Source organism: Solanum verrucosum, unplaced genomic scaffold (assembly GCF_900185275.1).
Source record: "Solanum verrucosum unplaced genomic scaffold, falcon-dt-bn FXZP01000222.1, whole genome shotgun sequence".
In the NCBI taxonomy this organism is placed as follows: domain Eukaryota; kingdom Viridiplantae; phylum Streptophyta; class Magnoliopsida; order Solanales; family Solanaceae; genus Solanum; species Solanum verrucosum.
The window spans coordinates 458375-477082 of record NW_026020027.1 but is presented as its reverse complement, the minus strand read 5'-3'; the positions used below and the strand labels follow the sequence as shown (position 1 = coordinate 477082).

General features: G+C 34.2%; 3 protein-coding genes and 1 long non-coding RNA gene across 4 annotated transcripts; 1 reads left to right on the top strand and 3 right to left on the bottom strand.

Annotated features, from left to right (window-relative positions):
* Window positions 1-107: 107 nt before the first annotated feature.
* LOC125821331 (probable histone H2A.1) lies at window positions 108-1516 on the bottom strand. Its single transcript, XM_049500747.1, has 2 exons — window positions 1289-1516; window positions 108-484 (listed from the first exon to the last, which is right to left on the bottom strand). Exons 1-2 carry the CDS (start codon window positions 1475-1477, stop codon window positions 275-277), a joined length of 399 nt encoding a protein of 132 aa, XP_049356704.1. The 5' UTR covers window positions 1478-1516; the 3' UTR covers window positions 108-274.
* Window positions 171-16964, top strand: LOC125821334 (uncharacterized). Its single transcript, XR_007442577.1, has 2 exons — window positions 171-328; window positions 16885-16964. It is a non-coding gene; the product is annotated as an uncharacterized LOC125821334 (long non-coding RNA).
* On the bottom strand, window positions 5170-6491 carry LOC125821332 (uncharacterized). The gene is made up of 2 exons (XM_049500748.1): window positions 6044-6491; window positions 5170-5224 (listed from the first exon to the last, which is right to left on the bottom strand). The coding sequence occupies exons 1-2, from the start codon at window positions 6391-6393 to the stop codon at window positions 5170-5172; spliced, it is 405 nt and encodes a 134-aa protein (XP_049356705.1). The 5' UTR covers window positions 6394-6491.
* On the bottom strand, window positions 16663-18073 carry LOC125821329 (probable histone H2A.1). Its single transcript, XM_049500746.1, has 2 exons — window positions 17823-18073; window positions 16663-17040 (listed from the first exon to the last, which is right to left on the bottom strand). Exons 1-2 carry the CDS (start codon window positions 18009-18011, stop codon window positions 16831-16833), a joined length of 399 nt encoding a protein of 132 aa, XP_049356703.1. The 5' UTR covers window positions 18012-18073; the 3' UTR covers window positions 16663-16830.
* Window positions 18074-18708: the final 635 nt, after the last annotated feature.

Sequence of the window (18708 nt, the reverse complement as noted above, 5' to 3'; positions counted from 1 at the left end):
CATTAAGCATGTCAAGATACACACTCAAACGAAGCTCGATTTCATTGACTCTTACAATTTGATGCATATGTTCACATTCATCAATTAGAAATAAGAAATTTGAGTCTTTAACACATTGATGTTTTCATTCATTGCTCAATCATTTGTATACACAAAAACAAACATAAACCCCAAAATCTACTAAACAGCTAAGAAAACACTAGTAAATCCTTAATACTATTCCAGAAAAAGAAGAACAGAGCTATAACTAAGAAAACCCAAGTCTTGAATTTGTTTAATCTTCATCAACAGATGGCTTTGAACCACCGGTTTTCTTTGGAAGCAAAAGGTTGTGAATGTTGGGCATCACACCACCATTGGCAATTGTTACGTCTCCAAGAAGTTTGCTTAGTTCCTCATCGTTCCTCACTGCCAATTGAATATGCCTTGGAACGATCCTAGTCTTCTTGTTGTCCCTTGCTGCATTTCCAGCCAATTCAAGAACCTGCAAATAACAAACACTGGAAAATCAGAAACACAAAAGACGAAAAACTCATTGGTTTATCGAATTATCTATCAATCCCATATGAATATCAGTGAATTCGCTACCAATAGAAAGCTCAAGACAAACAGATCTAACCATTTTTAGGTATAGCAGCAACAATGAAGATACAGACATACAATTTTCCTCTTTGATAATGACTTATTCAAACGATTATCCTTCATACAACGAAATCTCAACAACAACATACCCAATGAAACAATTTCTGTATTGAAGTTCAACAAATTAGATATTAATATACAAATTAACCAAATATTAGACATTTGGAACCCCAATCACTTAATTTTTTGGCTTCTAAACCATCTGTTTCTTTAAATTGAGCTCTTTTAAGCTCAAATTAGGCTAATTTGAGCTCAAATCCCAAATTATCAAAGCTGAAAATCTACCTAAACCATAAGAATTCCAAACCATAGCAGTTGATTTATACAAATATTAAACAATTTAAAAGGCAAATAACAAACTTAAATTACTAGAGCTAAAAATCAACCTAAAACGAAAGAATTGCAAACCCTAGCAGTCAATTTACACAAAAATTAAACAATTAAATAGGCAAATAGCAAAATTAAAACTATCAGAGCTAAAAATCTACCGAAAACAAACGAATTACAAACCCTAGAAATCAATTTAAACAGGCAAATTCCGAAATTAAAATTACTAGATCTGACAATCTACCCAAAACAATTCCAAACCCTAACAATCAATTCACACAAAAACTACACAATTAAATAGTCAAACAACGAAATTAACCTCAGCAGCAAGGTACTCCAGAACCGCAGCTAGATAAACCGGAGCTCCAGCACCGACACGTTCAGCATACTTCCCGGCTTTCAAAAACCGAGCAATACGACCAACCGGAAACTGAAGACCAGCTTTGCTACTACGAGAAGTAGCCTTTTTTGCTGTTCCTGAACCTAGGGTTTTGCCTCTACCAGCCATTAATGGAGAACTTTTTTGAGTTTTGAATTTTGAAAGCAAAAACTGAACTGAGAATAATGTTGATTTTGGTAAGTATATATATAGATGGAGGATTTTGAATTGGACCAATAAGAGTAAATCACGCGGATCGTGATTTTAAACCGTTGGATTAGATGGGAATTAACGGTGAGATGAGAAGGATCAGGGATGAAGAGTTCGGCGTTTTTTAGAGACGGATATATCCTTATTAGTTTACTGTATTTACGATATGTTTGCCATTATTACTAAATAATTAAAATGAAATTTTTTTAGTCTCAAAATAAATATTTTATAATATTAGTCATTTTAGGAATTTAAGATAATGATTTGTAATTATTCTTAATTATACTCTTGTATTAAAGAATTAAGTAGTGATTAATAGGAGTTACTTAGATACTTAGTAAATGATGATATTTTGTATTTTTTTATGGACGTTGAAAAAGTTAAAACAACACTTATTTTGGGACAAAGGAAGTAGTATTACCCACCATGGTGGGTTGTCCATTTTTGTTGCATTGGTTGAGATAAAAAACACACTGGTGGAATAGATTGATAACTCTTTAAATTTGTTAGTAAAATTTATTTAGATATTTGAAATATGACATATTCTAATTGAACATACATGAACATATGATGAGGTATTACTATTAGACACTTTCGACTAAACAAATTGGATTTTTGTGTGTGTATTTTTAAGCGACTATTGTGTAGATAATTAACATTAGTCATAAAAAGGCTTGTAGTGTATGTTTTTTTTCGTTCCAATTATCCTCAAACTAAAAAAAGAGCAAAGTTCAATAATAAGAAAAAACGAAATGAGAAAGAACCAGACCACAAGGATCTATTGCACACAGTTTTTACATTGCATTTCCACAAGTACGTATAAAGTCAAAAATGATTTTATTGACGTATAACAAATGTTGAACCCCCTTAATTCCTTACGTATGTTTACTTTATGTTTCAAATCTCTTTAATGAAAATCGTAACGTTGCCACAACCAACTGTCTATCAACTTTGGGACAAAAATATTCATTGTAGTCGCATGAGTGGGGTGTGTCCATTTTTATTGCATTGGTTGAGATTAGAAAAAAAAAAGATTGAATAGATCGAATACTCTTTAATTTTATTAACGTATAACAAATGTTGAACCCCTTTAATTCCCCACGTATGTTTACTTTATGTTTCAAATCTCTTTAGTAAAAATCATAACTTTGCCACTACCAATTGTCTATCAACTTTGGAACAAAAATATTCATTGTAGATGATGTTTATATTTTGCTTCAATTGCTGATGATGTTTAGTAGTTTCATTTAAGAACTTACTACTATGTACATTCTAGACTATTGACTTCCACATAGAAGTTGTTCTTATCAAATAAAAAGTTCTTCGCTTAGAAAAGTGTTCCTTCTCTTCAACTATACGTTCAGATTTATTTATATGATCATACACGTAAGTAGAAATGCAACTTTATCAGCACCTCCGCAATATTGCATGTGAGCTAGAGATGCTGTTTGTTACCAACTATAAGGATAACACAGCCTGTTCTGTTCAAGTATCTACCAGCAATTTTCCGCATTTCAGGAGGCAAACCAGAAAGGTGAAGAATGTTAAATCTTCTAACACAAAAAGTACGTAATGATAGGACAGTCAACACATGCCTAATATATCAATATTTGAAGACGAAAGAAGAGGATTAATCATAGGGAAGTAAAATTGAAACAAAGACAGTTCATTCTGAAACTCGCAAAACCAAAGCATCAGAACATATAGATCAAACTACATTAAAAGTAATCCGTGAAACTATCACTAACCCCAGGTAAGATGTCATGTGGCAGCCGCACCACCCTCAACTAACTATACATTAATTGACCAATTTAAAATGGCATAATACATATATTGGATCCTAAACTTGGCTTCAAATTTTAACTTTGACCTCCAACTTTCATAGTGCACAAATAGGCACTTTAACTTGTATAAAATAGAACAAATAGACACACATGTCCTACATGGCATCCTACATGTCATTTTTTGTCCTACGTGGTGTCCTACGTGTATTGTGCCATGTAGGACTCGTGTGTTTACTTGTTCTACTTTATACAAGTTAAAGTGCCTATTTGTGCACTATGAAAGTTGGAGGTCAAAGTTAAAATTTGAAGCCAAGTTTAGGATCCAATATATGTATTATGCCTTTTAAAATACACGCACACACTAAGTTCATATCCACTATCACATAGTAGTTACAAGTGTAGTGATAATTCATTCACACCCATTGACTAAACAATCTTGCATCTAGATTTGTAGTAATCTCTTCCATAGGCTAATTGGTGAAGAGAATTTCCGATGTTGAAAGTTATAGTCCCCACAACTCAATTTGTCTGGTAAACTACTCAGAATAAAAATGACATACTCTAAGCAACTTTCCTATGCTGGTAGACTACAGGTGATTAATGCTGTGCTTTTCTCAATTCACAGTTTTTGGGGGGCAGTGTTTATTCTTCCCCAGAGCATTCTAAAGGAAGTTGATCAGATTTGTCGAGCTTACTTATGGGGTAGTAGTGCAGAGAATAAGAAAGTCGCATTGGTTGCATGGGATACAGTGTGTTTTCCCAAGAGACAAGGAGGATTGAATATTAAGGGCTGCATCAATTGGAACAAAGCATCAGTGGGTCATTTACTGTGGCAAATAATTGTGAACAAAGAGGCACTTTGGGTTAAATGGGTCCATGGTATATATATGAAGACTGATTCTATATGGAACCACAAACCTCCCACTGATAGTAGTTGGTATTGGAGGAAAATTACTGCACTTAGAGAGGAAATGCAGAGTTGGTACAATCAAGGAAGATATATGTTAACTCTTAATGGCACCTATTTTATTTCAAAGAGTTATTTAGCAATTATAGGATATAAACCTACATGGAAGTTGGCTGCACTAGTGTGGACGTCAACGGCACCTCCTAAACACAGATTCTTAATGTGGTTGGCTGTCCAGGGAAGACTACTTACACATGAGAGAAAGCGTTGATGATACTGAATGTTGTTTATGTGCTGAGAAAGTAATGGAGACCACTGTTCACTTATTTGAGAAATGCAAATGGATATCGACTGTGTGAAAAGCAATGAATCACTGGACTGAAGTTTCTGTGCATAATATTGGTATAATGAAAGCTCTGGAATGTATAGATGGGAAACACTGGAAGCTATTTCAAAAAGAGATCATGGCAGCGATATGTGGAGCTATCATTTATCACACTTGGTGTGCCAGAAATTGGAGGCGATACAAAGGCACATGTGTACAGACGGATGAGGCAATTGCACAGATAAAGAAGGAAATCAGAGAAAGGTTACAATTACTTAGTAGTTCCAAGAAAGCAATGAAATGTAAGAATTTTATTCAGCATTTAATGTGTATTTAGTTTTCTTATGATTTGGTAGGAGGCCTGTTCTTTGTTATCAGAGAAAGGTGCTCTTCATTCGTATTCGTACATTTTGTTGGTTATGGTAATATATTTACAGTTGTTACCAAAAAAAAAAGTATTAATATTAGATAGAGAGAGTGATTTCTATTGCAGAAAAAAGAAAAACTTTACACCATAATATTATACAAGAGTTTTAATTGAAATGAAATTTTACAATAACAAAGAGAGCCGGAGGTGGATTAATTAGTCCAAATATCAAATCAAGAAAGGGGCCGGAATCATTGCAGCAAGGCAAGCTATCCTGGAGAACCTAAAATGAAAAAATCAACAACATGAAAATTAGAAAATCATCGAACTTTACTGATCTGACTAATTTATACTAATATTTATCCAAGATAAGATAAACAAGAGAAAGCCGCAATACATCTCCATCATCATTTTTGGGTGTGATTAATTAGGTTAAAGAAAAATACGAGAAAAGATCATTGATCCGATACAGTGAAATTAATTCTCAACATTGAGGGTAGCTCACTTGGTGAGTTTTCGATTTTCTACTGTTGAGGTGAAAGGTTCAAACTCCATCAATAGCGTAGTGTCTCCTTCCCCTCTCGTAACTTAAGTTGTATGTATACGTATTTAAATAAAGAAGGATAAAGAAATGTGCACATTATTCCGACTTTCAATAGTTGTTGTTAGTCACAGTGATCAGCTCTAGACGAATTTCTCGGTGCGGGCCGCGAGAGTGGTACCAAATCGAGGCAAACTCTGAATACTAGATATGACCTCAAAATAACAGGGGGGCAAGGTCGGCTAGTGAGACGATGGGGGATAAGCCTTATCGTCGATTCCTTATAGTCATTTCTTTTTTTAGCTTTTCTATCGTGACAACTCTTGTTCCCCACCTTTTAGCATTCTGGGGCCCTACGATGTATTAAAATGTGAGTACCCTTTCTTCCACCTCCGAAAAATGGAGGGGTATACAGTGAAAAAGCGTCGAAGGGGTCGGATCACTTGGGTTACTGAAGTCATAAAAAACAAGTTTGTTGACTATTACGAAAATACTCAAACATTTCATATATCAAATATTTTCTATTATGTATAAAATAATTTCAATCAACTTCCTCTATACCTGGATTTACCATTACGATAATGAGGGAGTTGATTGACAGACCGCGAAGCATCTACCGCGGCCTTCTTCTTCAAATTCCTGCCGGAATTAGTTACCACCATTCTCGGCGGTAGAACATGATCTGCATCTTCCGATATGGAGTAAAGAGACGGTTTCCATTCAGGGAATGAACCAGCTGATCTCGCCGATCCTCTTCTCCTCCGTCGCCTCCGTTTATACATAATAATGTTGTTAATATCGAACGATGCTACAGAAGCTGTAGGTACAAGGATCTCCTCTTCCTCTTCAGTGTGATGTGCACGTTTCGATGAACAGCCACAACACGATACAAGTTCAACGAAAAACTTCATATTTACCAGGTATGTATGTGTGTATAAACTTAGAAATAATGATTGTACGCAAGGTGTTTGATAAAATGTCGAAGATAAATTGTGCTAAAGTTGTTTGATAAAATGTGTGTGACGGACTGCACAGAAGATGTTTAATAAAATGTGCATGATAGAATGCCCCAAAGGTGTTTGATAAAATGCGTAAAGAAAATGCCTATGATAGATTGAATGATAGGTGTTTGATAAAATGCCTATGATAGATTGCCCGGGAAAGTGTTTGATAAAACGCGTATAATAGATTATCCCGGAAAGGTGTTTGATAAAATGTCTTATGATAGATTGTCAGAGAAGTGTTTGATAAAATGCGTATGATAGATTGTTGGAAAAGTGTTTGATAAAATGTCTTATGATAGATTGCGGGGAAGATTTGTATACTTGATAAAATGTGTATGATAGATTGTTGGAGAAGTGTTTGATAAAACGCGTATAATAGATTACCTTGGAAAGGTGTTTGATAAAATGGCTTATGATAGATTGCAGGAAAGATATATACTTGATAAAATTGTGTATGATAGATTGCCGGAAAAGTGTTTGATAAAATGTGTAAGATAGAAGTAAATGTGTGTATTTTCCTTTCTTACTTTCTATAGATCTCTCTGTTTACGTCTCTTTTCCCCCTCCGACTCTCTTTGTACAACGCGCTCTCTTCTCTTTCTCTCTATGTTTGGATTTGGGAAATGTTTGTGTTAGTTTGGCTCAAATGGTTTTGCGAGAAGTGTGGAGACATTATAAACAAGGATGGTTGGTGAGTTTCCTACTATTAGAGCCAAATATTATTAATTGTGGTGTAAAACTATTGGCTTAATACATAGTTTACCATGTTGCTTGGACTCGTCAGAAATGTCAATGTATGTTGGATCCTTAATGAGCAATGCATTTTAGAGGATCCAACATGGATGTGGGGCTAACACTTTTTAAGAGTTCGAGCAACATTACCCTTGATACACGTCACTTAAGTATGCATTCGTGTCTCTTTTGTGTGTCATGTAGTAATAAAATGGAGTGTTTTAGACGTAGTTTTGACACACGGTAGCGTGTAAGAGAGATATCTCTACAAATTCGCGGATAAATTATGTATTATTTACGAATTACTTTGCATTATTATCGTAATAATTTTTTTAGAGGTGGTATATGTTTTGTGGTCTATTGCTAATATTTTTAGTTATATGATTAAATCATTCTTTTTGTTAGAGATACGTAAATAAAATATGAGATTTTTAACCGACTAAAAAGGAAAATATGGTGATTTCTAGTGTTTGTTCTAATGAGAGATAACAAACATCCAATGAAATAGCTGAGATGTGCCCAAGCTGACCTGAATACCGCTATTGGAACAAAGGAAAAAAAAATGTAATTATAACATTAAATCTAATTAAATATAAACTTTGCCGGCCAACAGAAAGTCAAGAAAGCTAATTAATTATTAATTAATTAAAGTGCAAGATAATAATTTATATTGAGTAAGTGGATATCCATTATTATCACCAATAAATCCGAAAGAAACATGGCTAATTATTTTCATCTACAAAATATTGTTTATGCTTAGATGTTCATATAAAGAAACCTTCGTTGCTTGCACATTAGACAGTAAATAAACTCACTTGTTTAGATGGAAGAGTCTATTTGAGGAGATCTGATTTGATTCTGAATAAAAAAATTCACAATATGAGGAGGTAAACCCGTTCCCCCGACACCTCCCAACGTCTAAAAAGAATAGTGTACAAAGGTAAATAAATAGAAGAGTGAGGAGGGATTTTTTGGCAAATCAAGACTGATTAGCTCGCTCATGAAAGGTAGAGAAGTTGTTTCCGAAAAACCAGAGTGAAGTCACAGTCCAAGAATAAAGCACATGAGGGGAATAGGTAATAAAATTCACCAAACAAGGATCATGAAATCAAAACTTACTAAACATCCCAACAAAATTTAGCATGTTATAACTTTACTACAAAATGGTTTTTAACTGAATACTTAAAAATTGATCAGGATAAAATAACAAGATAGAAAAGTAACAAGTGAATGGCATAATCACATTCCATAACATCTGAAATACTTCTAACAGACAGTATGGCCGTAGTATAACCACATTCCGTAAAACTAACAGATAAAGACATAGGATGTAGCATGACAACAAAAACTGTCATTGCAGCAATCACAATCACAGTTCATTTGCCTAACTCAAACCAGAACATCAATTTTACTCTCAATTTCAATTCACTTCCAAAATTCTAATCCTAACCCTAATTCCGGTTCAATCCCGAAGCATTTCCATCCCTTCCCATGAGGAGAAGACAAGGTAGGCCAGGCAGTAAACTGCCTTTGTGCCAAGTATCCAGTAATTTTCCCGGTAGTGCCAATGAAGAACAGTCTGCATTTCTATTTTCATCTTCTTCAGATAAGTTTAGCAAACCCCGAGTAAAAAATTCCAATTTCACAAACACAAATGTTAATTCTTAGGTGCTTAAAAGTATAAATTCCAGAAGGTGAGTTGTTGCTGATGAGAATATTTCAATAAACAAAGAGCCAACTTTTAAGGCTTTAATTGCATTAACTGCTGGATTTTCATCCGAGTCGTTAACGACTGACGGAAGTGAAATTAGGGTTGTTTCTGAATATTGGCGGGATAGAACATGATAACTACATTCTAATCAGAAATCCTATTATTACCAAATGGCATGAAAATGTGTCGATTTGGGTGACAGAAGATATGTTTGTTGATGTTATACCTGAACACTATAATGGGCTATTAGATTCTGCGTAGAACTACATGTTATCATATGGATATATTAATTTTGGGGTGGCATTGGCAATTAAGGACAAGATTCCAGCTGAGCCAAAAAAGGGCGAAGAGACTGTTGTCGGGGCAGGTCTTACTGGGTTGGCGGTTGTGAGACAACTGATGTTATTTGATTTTGAGTTTACTGTTTTGGAGGGACGAAAGTATGTAGGTGGAAGGGTGTACACAAAAAAAAAGATGGAAGGAGGGAATAAGGTGGCAGCTGCTGATTTAGGAGGAAGTATTTTGACAGGTACACTAGGGAATCCACTGGGTCTGTTGGAACGACAGTTGTTGTATACACTTCATAAGGTGAGAGACCAATGTCCACTCTACCGTGCTAATGGAAATCCCGTAGACGAGTATTTGGATACAAAAATGGAGGTTGCTTATAACTCACTTTTGAATAAGGAAGCAAGCTCAAGCAAGAAGTTTTCTCAGGACTAGAAGCACAGATCCATAACCACTACCCAGTGGTTTAGACCCAATGTTGTCATTATGAAAATATACAAACCTGGAGGAAGTGACATCCCTTTAGAAGGGCCAATTTCTTACTTGCCAGAGGCGTAGAGTTAAAGCAGCTCGCTACTACATTAGTTCTAATATCCCCAGCAGATAAAGTGGTTCCGTTGCCTCTGCCAAAGTTTTTAGCCATCCTGAGAAACAAGTTAAAAATGGGATTCATGAAGAAGCTGAAACTCTGAACAAGAAAAAGAAATAGGAAAGATGAAGCTAAAGAGAGGTGGGGAAGGACTTATACCCGACTATTTTTTACTTGACAGTGGCTACTCTTGACTTTACAACACTTGTTAAGCACAAAATATAAGAAATGTTAGCCTCAAATCTAATATATGGCACAGTAAAAACAAAACATGTTTGTATGATTAACACGAAACTTCAAGGCAAAATATTACAAGCTCAAATTGATGAATAGTGAATCTTATTTTCTTGTTGCTTTGGCATGTTATTGTTGCCTCTTTTTCATTGTTCGCCCAGCCAAAGGTCTATTGGAAACAATCTCTCTACCTTCTCAAGATATGCGTACATTCTACCTTCCTCGGACCCAACCTGTGGGATTATTGGGTTTCTTGTTGTTGCTAAAGGATAAATATCCCACAATTATTACCTCCGCCTTTTGTTATCCAAATACTCGTGTATAGGCTTTCCATCAGCATGATAGAGTGAATATTGGTCTCACTTTATGAAGTGTATACGACAATTGTCGTGCCAATAGACCAGGCGGATTCCCTAGTGTACCTGTCGAAACAATCCCTCCTAAATCAGAAGTTGTCACCTTATTCCCCCTTCCATCTTTTTTGTACACCCTTCCACCTACACGCTTTCGTCCCTCGAAAAACAGTAATTTCAAAGCCAAATGATATCAGTTTCCTCGCAGTCGTCGACCCAGCAAGACGTGCCCCGATAACAATCACTCTGCCTTTACTTGGCTCAGCTGAAATCCTGTCCTTAATTGTCAAATCCACCCAAAAATTAAAATACCCATATCATAACAAGTAATGTAGAATTCAATAACCCACTACGACGTTCACATATAACATCAATAAATACATCTTTCGTCACCCTAATCCACACATTTTAATGCCATCGGGAAATAATGTGATTTCTAATTAAAATGTAGTTATACTATTCCACCCCGCCAACTATATAAACAACCCAAACTTCAATTCTGTCATCCCTTAACGAGTCAGACATAAATCCAGCCGTTAACCCAATTAAAGCCTCAGAAGTTAACTCTTTGTTTATACAAATAATCCCATCAGAAACAACCCACCTTCTCGAATTTATACTTTTAAAATCAACATTTTTGTTCGCAAAATTGAAACTTTTAACTCGAATTTCGCTAAATTTACATGAAGAAAGCAATGCAGACTGTTCTTCATTGAAATTACTGGATACCTGCTACAAAGACTGTTTACTGTCTGATCTACCTCGTCTTATATTCATGGCAGGGGATGGAAATGATTCTACATTGAACCGGAGCTACGGGTAGAGTTAGAATTTGAAATTGAACTGAAATTGGGAGTAAAATCAAGGGTTTGAGTTAGAAAAATGAATTTTGTTGATTGATTTCTCTGCTTTCTGTAACTGTTTTAGCAACGGAGAAAACGAGGACGGGATCGGAGAAGATGAAAATGGGTGATCGGAGAAAGATGAAAATTGATTGTTTCAACTTTCTTGGTTGTAACGAAGTGAAGAAGAAAGGGGGGAAAATGGCTTGTTGAGAATGAAGGAGAAAAAGAGGTGTAATATAAAGAACTAAGTGACAAATATATATGCATGTAATCCAATCTATTTTTTACTTAAACTAAATATTATTTTTATTATTTTATTTTAACTTTCGTTACATCCTGTAATATTTCACTTAACTACAAAACAATTCTCGAATTTTCAAAATATGACCAAATACATCCTTTTTATTTACTACTAAAGAACTCCTAATTCTTCATTATTGTGTCAATGGTTCTAGTAAAATAAATAAATTATGAGGATTAGAATAGACGACCTCATTAAATTTTTGCAATATCTTAACCACTAGACTAAATATTTAACTTGTGTCAAGAGGTGTCAATACTCATATATATATTTATTAAACCAAAATTGAAAATTTAACCTCTATATACATTGTTATTTTCCGACATAGGGGTGTCGCTTGACACCCCTTGGCTAAGAGTGAGTCTACCCCTGCTCCTACATACTCATTTTTTCCTCAAGATTACAATGATATGTGGTTTTAAACTAAAGATAGTAGAATATACTAAAACGATCTTTAATCTTGTGGTGTTAAACATGTCATTTGAAAGTATTAATTAACTTTTTGAAACTGACTAATAAGAAAAGTAAGACAAACTAATTGAAACGGAGAGAGTATGTCTGGAGAATCTCTCTTGCACTTTACATTTGGAGCCTTAACATTCCTTTGTTTTCTAAAAATATCATTTTAGAGCTCAAGTATGGTATATAAGAAATTGAGATTCAGTTTTAGAAAGTTATGCAAATAGAGGGATCTCAATTTGAGACAACAAAGGTGGTTGGAGTTGCTTAAAGACGACGATATGAAAATGAGATTCAAGTTTAGTTGATAATTTTTTCTTTTTTTGAAAAAAAAAATGTAATTGAACAAAATGAACTCAATTTGAGACAGTAAAGGTGGTTGAAGTTGCTTAAAAACAACTATATGAAAATGAGATTCAACTTTAGTTCATTATTTTTTCTTTTTAAAAAAGACGTAATTGAACAAAATGATCTTAATTTGAGACGGCAAAGGTGGTTAGAGTTGCTTAAAAACAACGATATGAAAATGAGATTCAAGTTTAGTTGATATTTTCTTTCATTAAAAAAATGTAATTGAACAAAATAGCTCTATTAATTATTATCTATTATCTATGGTGTTCCCAAATTGAAATGGTACCTTTGTTATGCATCATATTGTAAAGTGTATTACATTCACATTTGAAATAAGAAACATTCACGGAAAATATCAGTCATAGTCCACTGATTAAGAAATTACCAAAATGATATTCAGAACAACTTCCGAGATTAATTAATAAAAATATATTTCAATATAATATTGTTATAAACATTTACAAATGTTTACATACAAATTTTCATATTTTTTCTTTTGTACTACATTTATTAAACTACCGTACATGTTTTCGGTACCTAGGGTATGCAACGTGAGCCATGTCCGCGAGAAGAAGTTGGTTCATGGAATGTGGTGGATGTAGTATTACAAGGTCTTCATCTAGTTGCATTCTTCCCAATTTCGCCAGGTGATCCGCACAACTATTTCATCATGGAGATCTCAAGTTCAGAAAGGAGGTGTCGACACTCTTCTATCACGTCGCAATCGGGGTGATTGTCGACGGGGCCTCCCTTACTCATGAGCATCAATGCTTCATGGTGGTCCGTCTCGATAATGACGTTCTTTAGGTTGAAGTTCTTCGCCACGGTCAGCCCGCCTGGCCCACAGCTCCGCCGTGAGGCATGACGTTGTTACCACACCTAATCGCCCCATGAATCCTCCTAACCACCTACCCCTATCATCTCTTGCAATACCCCTGTATCTCGCTAACCCTGAATTCTGCATAAAAGTTCCATCTGTGTTGATCTTAATGTATTCGGACGGAGGGAATGACCAATTAATGTACCTAGACGCATCTCTTTGTCTAACATGTCTAACTACAGATTGAACATGATCATGAGTATAAGATACGTATTCAATAATGGGGGGTTGAACACGATTACGAACATCAGTAACGTATCCAATAACGGGAAAATGGACATAGTGCCAATTATTGGCAGTAGGGACATATATTGCCATTTTTTTAAAAGCTAATAATAAGATCACTTGTATGAGAAAAGAAAAAAAGTAGTTAGAAGTAATAAGTCTTTTTTTGGCATATTAAAAATCTAGTGGTAGATTAACGTATTTATAGATGTGTTTTTTAGCCTAATCCTAATAGAAGTAAGATATGATTTTGTTTTGGTAATTTTAAGTTACTAAAATTAAACAAAATAATTAATCCTAAATCCAAACTGAAATAGGAATACTTAGAAATTAGGATTTACTTTTGCTAAAATAGAACTAGGACGACTCTATGCTTCTAAACAATAAAATATGTTCAATTTATTGATCAAATAAGACACAAAATTGATATAGTCTTTATAACCTTATTCGTGAAATTATTACTCCCTCCGTCCCATTTTATGTGGCAACATTTGACCGGGCACGGAGTTTAAGAAATAAATGAAGACTTTGAAATGTTTACCAAATTGTCCTTTAAAAAGTAAACTCTTTTTTCTCTATCCTCATAAATGTATTGAAGTATTATTTGAAGATTAAGTAGGACCAACAAGGATAAAAGAGGAATTGTACCTTTATAAACTTACCATATAAGGAAATGTGACATTCTTTTTGGGACTGACCAAAAAGGAAATGGTGCCACATAAAATGAGACGGAGGGAGTATAATGATAGCACATAAGTTGTACACGTATTCGAGGATTTGTCAAAAAATAAGTAAAAAGGGAAATTAAATTAGGAAATTTTTGAAAAGTAAATAGAGATGGAGAAAGTATTAAAAATTGTGAGACAATGCATATATATTAAGACATAATTTAAATCATAATTTCCACTATTGCCATTTATAAAATCATAAATATGACTTTATAAGTATTGTAATTTTTCCAAATTCAATAATTTAGATATTTGGAGCTTAAAAAGATGAACACAACTTTATCTCCCCTGAACGTTGAAATAAAAAAAATCATTTCAATCTTTTCTTAATATTTTATACATCCATTTTTATGTTAACACACTTATTATTTTACGTAAAGTTTTTCATTTATATAATTTTATACATAATGTTATAACATTACATTAATTTAATAATCTGATGAGACCGTCAAGTACACTAGTGTATCCAACAAAAATCAAGTCTAATCTTATAGTCGTTTAATTTAGGGACAGTAGAATGTATATAGATTTTAGGCTTACCAATTCTAGCTATGGATTTAGTTTCAAAATTTAAAATTGAGACAACTCACGTAATCTATGACCAAACAACTTACACTCTTATCACCCCAGCACAAAACTCTCTAAATTACTTGAAATCGTATTTCAAGCAGATAAACTCCCTAGGTTACTCATCATTTGTATACACAACCAAACATAACATAAATCGTACAATGAATTAACAAAAATATATTTTATTATATTCTTTGTAACATTAACAAATGTTTACGTACAATTTCATATTTTTTCTTTTGTTCTATATATACTAAACTACCTTACATGTTTTCGGTACCTAGGGTATGCAACATGAGCCATGTTCGCGAGAAGAAGTTGGTGCATGAAATGTGGCGGACGATGTAGTATTACGAGGTCTTCATCTAGTGCATTCTTCCTAGTTTTGCTAGGTGATCCGCACAACTATTCCCTTCCCTTAGAGTATGCATCATGGAGATCCCAAGTTCAGACAGAATACATCGGCACTCTTTTATCACGTAACGATCGGGGTGATTGTCGACAACGCCTCCCTTACTCATGAGCATCAATGCTTCATGAGAGTCAGTCTCGATGATGACGTTCTTCAAGTTGAAGTTCTTCGCCACAATCAACCCGCCATATATGGCCCACAGTTCCGCTGTGAGGCATGACGTTGTTACCACACCTAATCACCTCACGAAGCCTCATAATCACCTCACGAAGCCTCCTAACCACCTACCCTTATCGTCTCTTACAATGCCTCCGTATCCTGCTAACCCTGAGTTTTGCATAAAAATTCCATCCGTGTTGATCTTAATGTATCCGAACGAAGGGAATTACCAACTAATGTACCTAGGGGCATCTCTTTGTCTAACATATCTAACTACGGATTGAAAATGATCATGAGGATAAGATATGTGTCCAATAATGGGGGGTTGAACACGATTATGAACATCAACCCGATTTTCTCTTTTAATCATAACCCGACCCGCTAAACTAAATGAGTTCATACTTAAAACCCCAAAAACCATGGCCAACCCCTCTAATCTCATGACCAAATTTTTCTAACCCATTCTCAAAATGACATTCTTTAGGGATAAAGTAATCTAGTTCTGATTGGAAAAGAGTGTGGGATCAACTGAAAATCAAGTTCATTTAAGTAGGATAATATAAAGGAAGTTTTTTGGGTCAAGGGGTCGGGCATGGGTTTAAAATGAGAATGGGTCATTTAAAATAATTCGGGTAATTTAAGTCAATTTGGGGCTTTCCATCCAATGGAGGGGCTTAAATGATGAGATTAGTAACGACAAGGGTAAAAATAACTTCATTTTAACGGTAAGGGTATAGTCAACCAAAAAAATAAAGTTGAGGAGTATTTTTGACCCTTTTCCCTTATAATTATTATGTTTTAATGCACGTAGACTATATTCCTATCTACATTATGTTTTTGTTATTTTTATTCAATATGTTACAACAAATTCATTTAACACCACAAAAATCTCCATCTAGCTAATACTTTATTTATACTTAAAAGGTAAGTTCACTTTTGAGGACATATTCAATTTCCTTTTTACAATTTTTTTTGTATTTTGTAAATGGAATTTAAGTAAAACCTTAAGAGGTAAACTATTTATATTAAACCTTTTTCCATAGTCAAAGAGACTTTAAACTCCAAGGATTAACACACGATTTCAAAAAACTTGATGGATAATGAAATCGCAATAACAAGATATCTCCATCAACACAAAAACCATCAAACTTGTCAAAGATACACACTAGAACTAAGCTCTATTTCATTCATTCTTTCAAATCAAATTTTCTTGTGAACACCAGATAATGAGAGATCTCCATCGACACAAGAACCATTAACCATGTCAAGATACACACTCAAACGAAGCCCGATTACAATTTGATGCATATGTTCACATTTGCCAATTAGAAATAAGAAATTTGAGTCTTAACACATTGATGTTTTCATTCATTGCTCAAATCATTTGTATGCACAAAAACCCCCAAAATCTACTAAACAGCTAAGGAAACACTAGCAAATCCTTAATACTATTCCAGAAAAAAGAAGAACAGAGCTATAGCTAAGAAAAACCAAGTCTTGAATTTGTTTAATCTTCATCAACAGATGGCTTTGAACCACCAGTTTTCTTTGGAAGCAAAAGGTTGTGAATGTTGGGCATCACACCACCATTGGCAATTGTTACATCTCCGAGAAGTTTGCTTAGTTCCTCATCGTTCCTCACTGCCAATTGAATATGCCTTGGCACAATCCTAGTCTTCTTGTTGTCCCTTGCTGCATTTCCAGCCAACTCAAGAACCTGCAAATAATAAACACTGGAAAATCAGAAACGCAAAATGAAGAAAGAAACTCATTGGTATATTGAATTATCTATCGACCCCATACAAATACCAGTGAATTTGCTTCAAATTGCTACCAATAGCAAGCTCTAGACAAACAGAGCTAACCATTTTTAGGTATAGCAGCAACAATGAAGTGACAGATTATCTTTTATACAACGAAATCTCAACAACAACTACATACCCGATGAAACAATTTCTGTTTTGAAGTTCAACAAATTGGAAATTAATATCCGAATTAACCAAATATTAAACATTTGGAACCCCCAATCACTTAATATTTTGGCTTCTGAAACCATTTGTTCCTTTAAAGTGAGCTCTTTTGAGCTCAAATTAGGCTAATTTGAGCTCAACTCCCAAATTATTAAAGCTGAAAATCTACCTAAAACATAAGAATTCCAAACCCTAGCAATTGATTTATACAAAAATTAAACATTTAAAAGGCAAATAACAAAATTAAAGTTACTATAGCTAAAACTCAACCTAAAACGAAAGAATTTCAAACCCTAGCAGTCAATTTACACAAAAATTAAACAATTAAATGGGCAAATAGCAAAATTAAAACTATCAGAGCGAAAAATCTACCAAAAAACAAACGAATTACAAACCCTAGCAATCAATTTAAACAGGCAAATTCCGAAATTAAAATTACTAGATCTAACAACCCCCAAAACAATTCCAAACCCTAACAATCAATCCACACAAAAACTACACAATTAAATAGTCAAACAACGAAATTAACCTCAGCAGCAAGGTACTCCAGAACAGCAGCTAGATAAACCGGAGCTCCAGCACCGACACGTTCAGCATACTTCCCGGCTTTCAAAAACCGAGCAATACGACCAACAGGAAACTGAAGACCAGCTTTGCTACTACGAGAAGTAGCCTTTTTTGCTGTTCCTGAACCTAGGGTTTTGCCTCTACCAGCCATTAATGGAGAATTTTTTTGAGTTTCGAATTTTGAAAGCAAAGATTGAACTGAGAATTTTGTTGATTTTGGTGAAGTTTATATATAGAAGAGGAATTTTGAATTGGACCAATAGGAGTAAATCACGCGGATCGTGATTTTAAGCCGTTGGATTAGATGGGAATTAACGGTGATATGAGAAGGATCGAGGATGAAGAGTCCGGCGTTTTTTAGGGACGGATATACCCTGATTAGTTTACTGTATTTACGATATGTTTGCCATTGTTACTAAATACTAATTAAAATGAAATTCTTTTCTTCTCAAAATAAATGTTTTATAATATCAATCGTTTTAGGAATTTAAGATAATTTTAATTATACTCTTGTATTAAAGAATTAAGTAGTGATTAATAGGAGTAACTTAGATACTTAGTAAATGATGATATTTTGTATTTATTTTTTTTAGATGTTGAAAAAGTTAAAACGACACTTGTTTTGAAATGAAGAAGTAGTATTAACCGCCTTGGTGGGTTGTCCATTTTTGTTGCATTGGTTGAGATAAAAAAAATTGGTTGAATAGATCGATAACTCTTTAAGTTTGTTAGTAAAATTTATTTAGATATTTGAAATATGACATATTCTAATCGAATATATGATGAGATATTACTATTAGACACTTTCGACTAAACAAATTGGAATTTTTTTTGTGTGTATTCTTAGA